The sequence below is a fragment of the Caretta caretta genome, chromosome 3 (genome assembly GCF_965140235.1).
Source record: "Caretta caretta isolate rCarCar2 chromosome 3, rCarCar1.hap1, whole genome shotgun sequence".
Taxonomy (NCBI): domain Eukaryota; kingdom Metazoa; phylum Chordata; order Testudines; family Cheloniidae; genus Caretta; species Caretta caretta.
Genome location: NC_134208.1, coordinates 116,540,589 through 116,554,337, shown reverse-complemented (window position 1 = coordinate 116,554,337; position 13,749 = coordinate 116,540,589). Strand labels below are relative to the sequence as shown.

Sequence of the window (13,749 nt, the reverse complement as noted above, 5' to 3'; positions counted from 1 at the left end):
TCTTTTTAATGCAGCTACCTTCCAAGCTTGCAGAGAGCTTGTATGTGGTAGTATAAAATATGTCATTCTGAACTTCATCCTTGCTGCTTTCCATATCAATAACATTAAGCAACTTAACCTTCTAACTTTACTTTCAACATCAGGAGTTTTTCAGCCAGTTGGACCAAAGAGTGCTTAATGCCTTCCTGAAAGCTTGTGATGAACTTACTGACATCCTTCCTGAGCAAGAACAACACAGCCTGCAGGAAGCTGTTCGGAAACTCCATAAGCAGTGGAAGGTTAGTATTTAAATTAGAACTCTGGAATTGTAAACTGAATGGCTCCAGAGACCCAACTGCCCAAGCAATATGTTGTGCATGGAAACTGGGGACATCTTGTCCCTCTTCTTCCTCTTTCCGAATAAGTGAAAAAGACACATTGACTGTAAAAATAAATACAATTACACAAAACTATGTTAAAAGAATATTATTACAGTTGCGAAGTCGAGCACTCAAAAGTAATGAAAATGCCAGAATTAAGCTTCCCTATGGAAGTTTAATTTGGTCCCCCTGTGCATATGCATTATGATACAGTCATTAATTACATGGTCACAGACTACTTTTTCCACAGGATGCCTGTGTCATTCAGATCACAGGATGGACAGTGTTCACTTAAATAGCAGCTGTTCAATATTTTCTTTTTCCCTCATTGTTTAGTGTGTGGCTCTAGGCCTTAGTTATTGTATTATTCAGACCCAGACAGAATTAATTTCTTCATGGGCATTCTTGTGTCACTCATCACTCTAGTATCTGAGTGCTTCACGGACATTAATGAGTTAATCTTCACAGTACCTCTGTGAGGTGAGGGGCATTATCCCCATTAGAGAAATGGGGAACTGAGGCACAAAAGGATTAGGTCAAACATATTGCTCAATTTGAAACACCTAGGACTTGATTTTTCAGAGTATTTAGTAGTATATTGCTTTATATATTTGAACCCAGTTCCTATTGTCTTCATTTGCACCTGTGAGTGCTCAGCACTTCTGCAAATCAAACCCCACGATCACAAGTTGGGCACCCAGAGAATGAGGAACAGACAGCTAGTGACCACCTGTGAAGAATTTAGTGTAGGTGAGTTGCCCACCATCACACAGAAACTTGGTGGCCAGTTTTCCAGGGCAACATTCAACTGTCTAAATCATGAGACCCAGCTTTCTCTTCCTGCAATCCTCTGCCTTATTCACTACACACCTTCTAATTTCTGAAACAAATGAGATAGGGGTCCTACAGATGTCAACCTCCTTTGCAATGCAACCCTGATTTATCCCCCAGAGCAGGTCCATCCTCTGCACTGAATGATTCAGGCATCATGTGGAAAAAATAGTCTGTGATCATGTATTTAAGGACTGTAGCATAATGCATATTTAATTCTGGCACTTTCTACTTTTGAGAACTTGACTTTGTTCTTTTAATGTAGATTTTTGTGTGTAATTTCCTAGTTTTTTTTAAAAAAAGCAAACTGAAAAAAAAATTAATTTGGTCATCTGGCATCATGTTGACACCCACATGTATCATCAGCAGAGTTGGAACCTTTAGAGCCCACCACACAATCCTCTGCTACTTGAGCTAATGAAGTAATTGATAGCAATAGTAGGTTATTATCCTCTATCTGGACCAGCACAACAGGGGGAAGAGACACACATTTTGTCAGAGCGTTTTACAGATATTTCGTGACAGAAGAGACATGGTGAGACCCAGGATTCTTGGGCTCCATTTCAAGTTCAAGAGGGATGTGTGATTTTGTGGATAGAGACTCTTCTGCCTGTTTCCTCCCTAACTTGACCCCTTCTGTCCAACCTCTTCTTGTCCCAGTCCTGTCTCTTTTCTACCCCGGCTCCTCATCACAGTCTCATTCTCCTCAGCTACCCAGTCTCCACTCCTCAGGTTTCTAATCTCAGTCCCAGTCTTCATTCCCACCCAGTTGTAGTCTACCCCACTGGATTACCAGTCCCAGTCTCCCTCCCGCCATGTCCATGATTGGTCTCCTTGCCCTGTCATTTCCAGGTCTCTCCCCAGGTTTTTAGTGCCAGTTTCCTTACCTAGCCAGTACCAGTTTCCTCCTCTCGGCTCCTCACTGAAGTAGTCCTCTTCCCCCAGCCTCCAGTCACCGCATGCCCACATTCCCCCTCGCTATTGGCTCCTAGTCTCAGTCTCCCTCCCTTCCTGAGCTCCAAACTCAGTGTCTCCCCACCAGCCATCTCCTTGTCCCAGTTCTCCCCAGACATCCTAGCTTCTTGTCCGATACATCTCCCCTCCACCCAACCTTCTTTCCACTGCCCAGCCAGTCCCAGTCTCTCCCCAGGGTCCTCATCTAATCTCAGTCTTTTCACTCCTTGTATTTGCTCCCAGTCTCACATCCCGCGCTTCCAGTCTCCTTGCCGAACCTGTTCCAATTCTCATTTTAATGCCCAGACTCTGTTTTTTCCCTAGTCTCATTCTTGGAAATGGCTGAATTGTTTTGGCTGAATTTAAAAAAGAAAAGCAAAAAACAACAGCCTGAGACAGACATCTCACATGGAAAATTTCAGCCAGAACGGTTGCAGTTTGGAAAAGTTGCAAGCAGCTGAAAACTGAGTTTTATAATGGGAAGTGTCGAGCAATGAGAGGTGGTGCTCGCACTGCTACTCGTGCTGCCTGCAATGTCACCTAACTTTTTCATGCTTTACACTGAAGCAGAGCTGACTGTAGTTACCCTAGTAACACTAATAAAACAGACTTTTAATAGATTAGGCTTTCAGTTTAAACAGTGCTTATTGCCAAAGACTAAAGTGACTGAGCAAAGACTGATAATAAGTCATGGAACAATTTCATTATTCAATACTTCATGAGCCAAGTTTTCAAATAGTCCTCTAAGACTATGCCTACAGAATGTTCAGGTTGAACATCTGGGGAAGCACAAAGCTCTCCACTTAAGTCCATCTTGCATACATCATTGGGGTAGTTAAATATCTAGAGGGAGGTTTTCAAAAGCACTCAGAATTGGCTGAATTCTCTGGGAATTTTACCATTGACTGCAATGCAAGCAAAATCAGGCCAACACTGGCCATTTTGGAAAAATCCTACCCCTAATAAGTCACATTTTGTGTGCACCTGTTGCTTTTCATGAACACAAAAGCTGGTGCCCTTGGGGGGTTGTTGCTAATGTAGCCACACTATTATTATCTTTGTTATTTATTTTTATTGAGGTAGCACCTAGAAGCCCCAGTCATAGATCAGAATCTCACTGTGCTAGGTACTGTACACACTATTGTGAAAGAAGGTACCTGTCCAAAAGAGCTTGTGATCTAAGTATATAACTAATAATTCTGTCTAATAGATTTATTTTATTTCCCTTCATACATGAATGCTGAAAAACATCTGTTCTCTGTGTTATAGCATGTATGTGATTTCTGTTACACTTTAAAAATTGTTCTGTAATTCTCATTTAGTAGCCTTACATTGGATGAATGAGAATCATGCTTTCTTTCTGTGTTTGTTTTTTTTTCCCTATGGAGTATAGGATCTCCAGGCAGAAGCCCCATATCATTTGGTCCATCTGAAGATTGAAGTGGAGAAAAGCAAACTCCTAGGCACAGTGGAAGAGTGTAGATCTGAACTTGCTAGAGAGAACAAGCTGGTATCCAGCAAGGGCAGTGAAAAGATCGTCAAAGAGCACAAGGTATGCACCATGTGCCACCAAGTGGACATGTGTGTAAATGCATTCAAACACAAAGGATATAAAAACCAAGGTCTCATTGACCACAATCAAGTTACTCCAGATTCACACCAGTGCAACTGTACTGATTTCAGCTAAGTGAAACTGGTGTAATACGGCAGTAAATTGGACCCCTGGATGGAGGTTCTATAAGTTCTCTGAACAACTTTTAAGTGTACTAAGATTTGAAATCTTAAAGGAAAGGTGAATTTGATTTACTTTTGTACTGATATGCAAAAGCTGGGAGCCTACTTAGTTTTATATAAAAAAAATGTGATTTGTGGCTTTGTCAGTTTGTATTATTGTTGCTTTTTTCCCCTTTTCAGTTTTTCTTCAGTGATAAGGGACCCTATCAGTTGTGTGAGAAAAGGCTGCAGCTGATTGAAGAACTGTGTCTAAAACTCCCAGAATGGGATCAATTTAAGACTACATCGGAAAGCATCCAAGAAACCCTCAAGGAACTTAAATCCCAGATTGATAGCACCTATGTGAAGCTAAAAGAGAACCCTGACAAATGGAAGGAGTACAAGAATAGGTACTAGTTCTGTTGTTAGCTGGGTATGACAGAGCCTTGGTCAGAACAATTAGCATATGTGCTCTTCTTTAAAACTTCCAGCTGTAGAAAAATACAATTCAAGGAATAGTAAATGCTTTTTTTGTTCACAAACAGAAAACTCTATTTTATATAGTAGGTCCAAAATAATCTGTTTTTCTTCTTGTTGTTGTTTTTTTATTTAAGCTAATAATGATCAGCTGTGACTTGATAAAGGCTAGTTTACAGCTAACTTTTAACTTGTTTTGTGTTGTGTGGTCTTTGATTTCAGAATTTCTGAATTAGCAAGTTGGATTTCATCAAAGGAGAGTGAGCTAAAGAAGATTAAGCTTGATGTCAATGATACTGCCAAATACAAACAATTTAAAACAGCCATGGAGGTTAGTTCTTAGCTTATATTAAAATAAAGGAGAGTGATTTCTTCCCTGGACTTCAGTGGTGCTCCCCATCAGTTCAGCTGCACAGAGTTGGCACCTATCGCCTCTATAAAAAGAGAAGCTGGAGGCAGGGTCATCTCACCACCTACCTTCACATCAGTGAGCAGACCTGGCTGGCAACACAGAGGCATAGAGTTTAAGGCCAGAAAAGACAACCAGATGATCTAGTCTGACCTCCTAGATGTCACAAGCAAGCAACACCACCCAGCACCCGCACACTAAACCCAACAGCCAAAATTAGACCAGAGTGTTACAGCCCCCAGAAAACTAAACTGTTGTTTGTCACAGGCAGAGAATAGGAGTGACCAAGGTGCACTAATACCCAAGACCCCTGCAATGGCAGGGAATATAGTGAGGAATACCCAGATGATCCTGGAGAGTTAACCACACCCCACACTGGGGCAACCCCCAGGTCACTGCCAATCTGATCTGGGGTAAAAATCCTTCCAATATGGCCATCAGTTGGACCCTGAGAATCTGAACAAGAATCAGCCAGCCTGAAAGAGAGAAAGCTGGGCGCCACCTCAGTGCAACATCCCACCCTGGCCAGTGTCCCATCTTCAGCAGTGGCCATCCCTGATACTTCAAAAGAAGGAGACAAAAGACCCAGAATACATTTGGGTGGGGGAATCCCTTCCTGACTCCTGAAGATGATTGGCTGAAGCCCCGTCATACACTCGCACTCATAAATTTGTCCAGCTCTCTCTTAAAACTAATTAAGTTGTTTGCCCCTGCAATTCCTAATAGGAGGTTGTTCCAGAACCTCACCTCTCTGGTGGTTAGAAACTTTCTTGTAATTTCCAGCCTGAATTTGTTCATGGCCAGTTTGTATCCATTTGTTCTTGTGCCAACGTTGTCCTTTTTCTTAAATAGCTCTTCACCCTCCCTGTTATTTACCTCTGTGATGTATTTATACAGAACAATCATATCGCCTCTTAGCCTTCTTTTTGCTAGACTAAACAAAGCCAAACTCTTCCAGTCTCCTCTCATAAGACAGGCCTTCCATGTCCCTGATCATCCTAGTAGCCCTTCTCTGCACCTGTTCCAGTTTAAATTAATCTTTCTTGAACATGAGTGACCAGAACTGTACACAATATTCCACATGAGGACTTACCCCAGCCTTGTACAAGGCATTAATACTCCTCTATCCCTAATGGAAATGCCTAGCTTGATAATCTTAGGACTGCATTTGTCTTTTTCATAGCTGCATCACATTGGTGGCTCATAGTCATCCTGTGATAGACCCACACACCTAGTCTCTCTTCTTTTCTGTGACTTCCAACTGATGAGCCATCAGCTTGTGGCAGAAATTATTATTATTAGAGCCTAAGACCTTGCACTTTGTAGTATTGAATTTCATCCCATTTCTATTATTCCAGGCTTCACGGTCATCCAGATCTTCCTGTATAATATTCCCACCCTCCTCTGGATTGATGGTGCCTCCAAACTTTGTATCATCAGCAGATTTCATTAGCGCACACTTACTTGTTGTGCCAAGGTCATTAACAAAAATATTAAATAAGATTAGTCCCAAGACTGATCCTTGAGGCGCTCCACTAGTAACCTCGCTCCAGTCTGGTAATTCACCTTTCAGCAGAACCTGTTGCCTTATCCCCATTAGTCAGCTCCTTATCCACCTTACAATACTTCTCTTGATCCCCATCTTCCCTAATTTAACTAATAATTTCCCATGTGGTGTCATGTCAAATGCTTTAATAAAGTCCAAAAATATTAGCTTTACTGCACTTCCCTATCCAAAAATCAGTTGTTTCCTCAAAGAAGGAAATCAGGTTAGTCAGGCATAGTCTGTCTTTGGTAAATCCATGTTGCATTATATCCCCTTTTCCATTTGCCTCTATGAATTTAATTATTCTTTTCTTCACAATTTGTTCTAAAGCCTTGCAAACAACTGAGGTCAGACTAACAGATCTGTAATTGCTAGAATCACTTTTTTTCCTTTTCTTAAATATACATATGATGATAGCTGTACTACCCCTGAATAGATAGAAGTATTAAAAATCCTTACTATAAGGCTACCAATCTTTCATGCCAGTTCTTTCAGTATTTTGGGATGGAAATTATCCAGTCTTTCCCCACCTCCTTTGAGAGCATTAAGCTCTTTAAGAGGAGAGAGCTGGTAGAGTAGCTGAGGATCTGAACCTTTGACTAAATTCATTGAGGTTAATAACTCAAGGTGTATATCGGGACAGAATTTGGCCCTTTTTCTTTTTTACAGTAGAAGGGAGAACAGGACTACAAATTAGTACAGTTTATCGAGGTTCGTGAAAGTCATTAACAGATTATAAGGCATACCTATGCAGGAAAAAGGAATTTGAGTGACCTTGAAAAAGCACACAAGTCAGAGGATTAAGGGATGACATTGGCGTGACTCTGCAATATCCTCTTATTAGCGCTGGGCTACAAACATAAACAGTTGGGAAAAAGTGAGTGAAATGGGAAAAAAATTAGCTATTTTAGAAATTTTAAAAAAGTATATAGATGCTTATATAATTTGAAATATTATTCAACAAATAACACTCGAGGGAAAATCAGAGTTAAAAATAAAAATTGAATTATTAATTAAAATTATAATTAAAATCTTTATTACATTCTATAAATAACTATGGCTTCTTTAACAAGCAGCAGGTCGATTTCTTGCACTGTTAACATTCTTCACCTTGTAAAAAATATGAAGGTGTAAAAAGAAACGTTTTGTTTCTATTTGGGTCATTCCGAATTTCCACATCTGCTATGTTGAGTAGAAGAGCTTGTGCAGTCACCTATAGATAAAAGCCATTTCTTGGTACTTAATGAAAACCAGTCAAAGCTAACACAATGCTTTCCATACCATGCCATCAAGTTTTATTCAGAACTCCCCACTGATTTCGCAGGTGATTTCTACATGCCATAGAAGGCAAGGTTTGACTGGTATAAGTACCAGTTTATCAACACTGCACTGAAGTGTTAATACCTTATTGAATGACTTCATTGTGATGTGATGAGAAGGTATATATTTCTGAGAGATATCAGTAAAATGGCAAAAATGGTGTTTTTGGCAAATAGCCCTTCAGCCCTTACACCTCTTTTAGTCAATGGGACTTCTAACATGTGGAAAGGCTTTATCACTGGTCCCTAAAATGACCACATCAATATTTTTTTTAAAGCGTGGATTTTCATATGTAGGGAAAATGTGCTTCACTTACCTTTTATACTGTGAGTGCTAATACACAGAAGGACATAGGTGCCTAATTGCCGCTTTAGGCACCTAACTCCCCAAATCAGGCACCACTGGGATTCACAAAACCCCCTCCTAGCTGCCACCAAACCCTGCAGGCACCTACATTTGTGCAGTAAAAGTTCCCTGGGTGCCTATGTTTCTGCCTTTGAGCAAGATCACAGCAGCCCCACTCCAAGGGTCTGGATGCGTAAGCCTCTGAGCAATGCACAATCCAGGAGAAAATCAGTGTTCCTCCTCCTAAATTGCCCAATCTGGGAAGTGTGTTCAAGTCCTTACCTTCCAAATTCGGCACTTATAGACAAACTGACACAAAATGGAGGGGGGGAACCTCCTTCTTAACTTTTAGTGGCTAGTGTATTCACCTGAGATGTGGGAGACTGCCAGTTCAGTCGCCCCTCCACCTGAGTGGAAGAAGGGATTTGAACAGATGAGTGCTCTAAAAAACTTTCTTTGTGACTCTGGCCTAAGTATCTGAAAACAGATGAAAACATAATAAAATGTTGCTAATTTGGCTAATCCTGATACTCTTTAAAATATGCAGTGTAATCCTAGTTTAGATAGAACCATAGAATATCAGGGTTGGAAGGGACCCCAGAAGGTCATCTAGTCCAACCCCCTGCTCGAAGCAGGACCAATTCCCAGTTAAATCATCCCAGCCAGGGCTTTGTCAAGCCTGACAACCTCTAAGGAAGGAGATTCTACCACCTCCCTAGGTAACGCATTCCAGTGTTTCACCACCCTCATAGTGAAAAAGTTTTTCCTAATATCCAATCTAAACCTCCCCCACTGCAACTTGAGACCATTACTCCTCGTTCTGTCATCTGCTACCATTGAGAACAGTCTAGAGCCATCCTCTTTGGAACCCCCTTTCAGGTAGTTGAAAGCAGCTATCAAATCCCCCCTCATTCTTCTCTTCTGCAGACTAAACAATCCCAGCTCCCTCAGCCTCTCCGCATAAGTCATGTGTTCCAGACCCCTAATCATTTTTGTTGCCCTTCGCTGGACTCTCTCCAATTTATCCACATCCTTCTTGTAGTGTGGGGCCCAAAACTGGACACAGTACTCCAGATGAGGCCTGACCAATGTCGAATAGAGGGGAACGATCACGTCCCTCGATCTGCTCGCTATGCCCCTACTTATACATCCCAAAATGCCATTGGCCTTCTTGGCAACAAGGGCACACTGCTGACTCATATCCAGCTTCTCGTCCACTGTCACCCCTAGGTCCTTTTCCGCAGAACTGCTGCCTAGCCATTCGGCCCCTAGTCTTGTTACTCTTGACATCTCTTGCTAGCTGCAGCTCCAGGTGCGATTTGGCCCTCCTGATATCATTCCTACATGCCCGAGCAATATTTTTATACTCTTCCCTGGTCATATGTCCAACCTTCCACTTCTTGTAAGCTTCTTTTTTATGTTTAAGATCCGCTAGGATTTCACCATTAAGCCAAGCTGGTCGCCTGCCATATTTACTATTCTTTCGACTCATCGGGATGGTTTGTCCCTGTAACCTCAACAGGGATTCCTTGAAATACAGCCAGCTCTCCTGGACTCCTTTCCCCTTCATGTTAGTCCCCCAGGGGATCCTGGCCATCCGTTCCCTGAGGGAGTCGAAGTCTGCTTTCCTGAAGTCCAGGGTCCGTATCCTGCTGCTTACCTTTCTTCCCTGCGTCAGGATCCTGAACTCAACCAACTTATGGTCACTGCCTCCCAGATTCCCATCCACTTTTGCTTCCCCCACTAATTCTACCCGGTTTGTGAGCAGCAGGTCAAGAAAAGCGCCCCCCATAGTTGGCTCCTCTAGCACTTGCGCCAGGAAATTATCCCCTACGCTTTCCAAAAACTTCCTGGATTGTCTATGCACTGCTGTATTGCTCTTTCAGCAGATATCAGGAAAATTAAAGTCACCCATGAGAATCAGGGCATGCGATCTAGTAGCTTCCGTGAGCTGCCGGAAGAAAGCCTCATCTACCTCATCCCCCTGGTCCGGTGGTCTATAGCAGACTCCCACCACTACATCACTCTTGTTGCACACACTTCTAAACTTAATCCAGAGACACTCAGGTTTTTCTACAGTTTCGTACTGGAGCTCTGAGCAGTCATACTGCTCCCTTACATACAGTGCTACTCCCCCACCTTTTCTGCCCTGCCTGTCCTTCCTGAACAGTTTATAACCATCCATGACAGTACTCCAGTCATGTGAGTTATCCCACCAAGTCTCTGTTATTCCAAGCACATCATAGTTCCTTGACATCACCAGGACCTCCAGTTCTCCCTGCTTGTTTCCAAGGCTTTGTGCATTCGTATATAAGCACTTGAGATAACCTGTTGATCGCCCCTCATTCCCAGTATGAGGCAGGAGCCCTCCCCTCACAGACATTCCTGCCTGTGCTTCCTCCCGGTATCCCGCTTTCCCACTTACCTCAGGGCTTTGGTCTCCTTCCCCCGGTGAACCTAGTTTAAAGCCCTCCTCACTAGGTTAGCCAGCCTGCTGGCAAAGATGCTCTTCCCTCTCTTCGTAAGATGGAGCCCGTCTCTGCCCAGCACTCCTCCTTCATGGAACACCATCCCATGGTCAAAGAATCCAAAGCCTTCTCTCCGACACCACCTGCGTAGCCATTCGTTGACTTCGACGATTCGACGGTCCCTACCCAGGCCTTTTCCTTCCACGGGAAGGATGGACGAGAACACCACTTGCGCCTCCAACTCCTTTATCCTTCTTCCCAGAGCCACGTAGTCCGCAGTGATCCGCTCAAGGTCATTCTTGGCAGTATCATTGGTGCCCACGTGGAGAAGCAGGAAGGGGTAGCGATCCGAGGGCTTGATGAGTCTCGGCAGTCTCTCCGTCACATCACGAATCCTAGCCCCTGGCAAGCAGCAGACTTCTCGGTTTTCCCGGTCAGGGCGGCAGATAGATGACTCAGTCCCCTGGAGGAGAGAGTCCCCGACCACCACCACCCGCCTTCTCCTCTTGGGAGTGGTGGTCGTGGAACCCCCAACCTCAGGACATCGCATCTCATGCCTTCCAACCAGCGGAGTCTCCTTCTGCTTTCTCGCCCCAGACATATCATCTGGTCCACTCTCCGCAACGGTACCTGTGGAGAGAACATGAAAGCGGTTAGTTACCTGTGTCTGTGTTACTGGAACCCGGACATTCCGCTTACCTCTTCTGGAGGTCACATGTTGCCAAGCTTCTTCACTGGCCTCTTACATACATATATGCAGGATATTGAATGGTCAATATATGAAAAAATATATACATTATTTACCATGTGGATAATGAGCACCAAAAATGCTAGCCTGTAGGGGGAAAAAACAGGCTTCAGCAATGTAATCAGTAGGGGACAATCCTGTATTGCTTGTGGAAGGAATGCAGGATTCAGCCCTACGTAGAACATGACAGACTCCATGGGAATTAGAGAAAAATACTATCCTGCAGTCTTCAAAGGAGAATACACAGACTCTCACACACATACTTTTGTGCTGCTAACCATAGGATTGATGGCAAGTTGCCCATTAATATTATTCGCTGGTATATTTAATTGATTCTAAGCTTGTATATTTGTGATTCTTGTATAGATAATCCGACAAGATATCAGCAAACAAGGAGAAAATGTCGACTGGCTGAAATCTAGACTTGCTGATCTGACTGAGGTTTCTGCAGAGGATGAAGCCAGAAAGAAAGAGGATGAGCTATCTAAACTTTCTAGTAACTTCAAGGGACTCCTACATTTGCTGGCTGAGGTATAATATGAGAAACACAATGCCACTACATTTACAGCATCATATGTAGTGACATCAGCCATGCTACACAAGACTAAGTGACCTGCTGTTTTTTTTAATTACACTAGAAGCACACAGCAACCCAATTTTCTTCAGATTCCAGATGCAACAAATCCTTGAGTCTAACAAACAAAAAATATTGACAGAGCTGATCAGCAGGCTTCTGAATCTTTCTCGGCTTCAGATGAACATTTCTGAATCCAAAATATGTGCAGTGCTTTAGGAGTTTTTATCTAAACAAGGAACATTAGTTTGCTATAATTCAATACTATCAAGCATTTTACATTGACAACCTGGTGATGTGGGTGTCTCAGGTTTGGAAGTCTCAGGCTTCTGTTGTTGCAACTCCTAGGCTAAATCACATCCTTACTTTCCAAAGTAAGAACATCTAATATGAATTAGATTGGCAGAATCAGGCTCCAAGTGATGGAGCCCACTGCCATCCTTACTGACTGATCTGCAACCAAATTCTGGTACCACTGAAGTCAGTGGGAGTTTTTGGCCCCTAAGAGACAGCGTACTAGAACACTACTTTCTGGCCTGAGAAAAGGGTTATGGATGAGTCAGTGTAAACAGAACTGCTTTGGCGTGGTTCATCAATGCCTGAATCATGTCTTTTGGGCACCCATGTTTCCCCAGCACGAATGGCACCATGTCAGCCCACTTCACCTCTGGCCCCTCCATTCTCTAGTGAGGAAGAAGATACTGAGGAGGAAGGTGTCTTATCTCAGCATTCCTTTGCCATAGAATCTATTCTGGGAAGCCTAGAACCCATCACAGGACTGACATCCAGACCTGGTAGGGCTTCCTATGGATGCCACCACTTATGCCATTCCCCGCTCAGTGGCCCTACTGGGACCCCTGGGGGCATACAGGAGACAGTATCTCAGACTCCCGAGCCTATACAAGGAGAGGCTTAGATCTTCCCCATCACTTTCCATTGCTGCACCTTCAGAACCCCCTGAGGAGAGAGCTGGAGAACAGGAGGAAGCCTGGGAACAGGTTACAACACCAACATCCAGCATTTCTTCTTCGTCCCTGGATGAGGTCATAATGCCACTGCCACTCACAGTGGTGGACGATTTTAAACCCTTTCAGGAACTCTTTAAAGGAATTGCTGATATCCTAGAGATTCCTCTAGAGGAGGTTCCAGAGTCCCAGCACAAACTACTGGACATTCTCCATACATCCACCTCATCTAAAATTGCACTTTCCATACATGGTGCACCCATGGAGCTGGCCAAAAATGTATGACAGACCCTGGCTACGATACTGCCCACCTGCAAGAGAGTGGATAAGAAGTACTATGTTCCCTCTATAGGACCAGGCTTCTTATTTTCTCACCCTGCACCAAATTCACTAACGAGGCAGACAACAACAACAGAGATCCACTCCATACAACAAAGAGTGGAAACGTTCGGATCTTTTTGGCCACAAGGCCTAATCATTCTTCAGTTCTGGATTGCCAAATACGCTGCCCTAATGGCAAAATACAACTACACTCCAAACTCACTGAATTTATTGACATCATACCAGAGGACAAAAGAGACCAATTTAAGTCCATAATTTCAGCGGGCCAACTCCTATCCAGAACCTCCTTACAGGCCTCTCTAGATATGGCTGATACAGCGGCGTGCTCCATGGCCACTGCTATAGTTATGTGCCGGGCTTCATGGCTCCACCTGTCTGGTTTTGTAAGGGAGGTACAATCCACTGTCAAGGATCTGCCATTTGATGGCTGTAAGCTGTTTGTGGCAAAAACTGATGAGACGTTGCATACTCTGAAAGACTCGAGGGCGACACTCTGCTCCCTGAATATATAGACACCTGTGTCAAAAAGAAAAAAGGGTCAATACTAGCCCACTCAGCGTGCAAGGTCTGTCCCATACACCTCAACAGAGGCACTATGACGCGCAAAGGCAAAGACAGGGGCCTTCAAAGCATCACCAACTGCCTCCATTCTTATGCGCTGACACCATCACTAACCATCCCCTGTTTTGGATACTGGT

At 43.4% G+C, this 13,749-nt stretch overlaps 1 protein-coding gene and 1 long non-coding RNA gene across 14 annotated transcripts in view; one reads left to right on the top strand and one right to left on the bottom strand.

Moving 5' to 3' along the window:
- Positions 1-13,749, top strand: part of SYNE1 (spectrin repeat containing nuclear envelope protein 1) — a 499,708-nt gene that overhangs the window by 174,801 nt on the left and 311,158 nt on the right. For all 13 annotated transcript variants that reach the window (XM_075126812.1, XM_075126813.1, XM_075126818.1 and 10 more), the window contains 5 exons: positions 144-278; positions 3,538-3,696; positions 4,059-4,267; positions 4,557-4,665; positions 11,537-11,701. In XM_075126812.1, the coding sequence (XP_074982913.1) occupies positions 144-278; positions 3,538-3,696; positions 4,059-4,267; positions 4,557-4,665; positions 11,537-11,701 (777 nt within the window). The remainder of the gene's footprint in view (positions 1-143; positions 279-3,537; positions 3,697-4,058; positions 4,268-4,556; positions 4,666-11,536; positions 11,702-13,749) is intronic.
- Positions 9,993-13,749, bottom strand: part of LOC125634047 (uncharacterized) — a 69,575-nt gene continuing 65,818 nt past the window's right edge. Inside the window, exon 4 of the long non-coding RNA XR_007355773.2 lies at positions 9,993-11,052. This is a non-coding gene — a long non-coding RNA (uncharacterized LOC125634047). The remainder of the gene's footprint in view (positions 11,053-13,749) is intronic.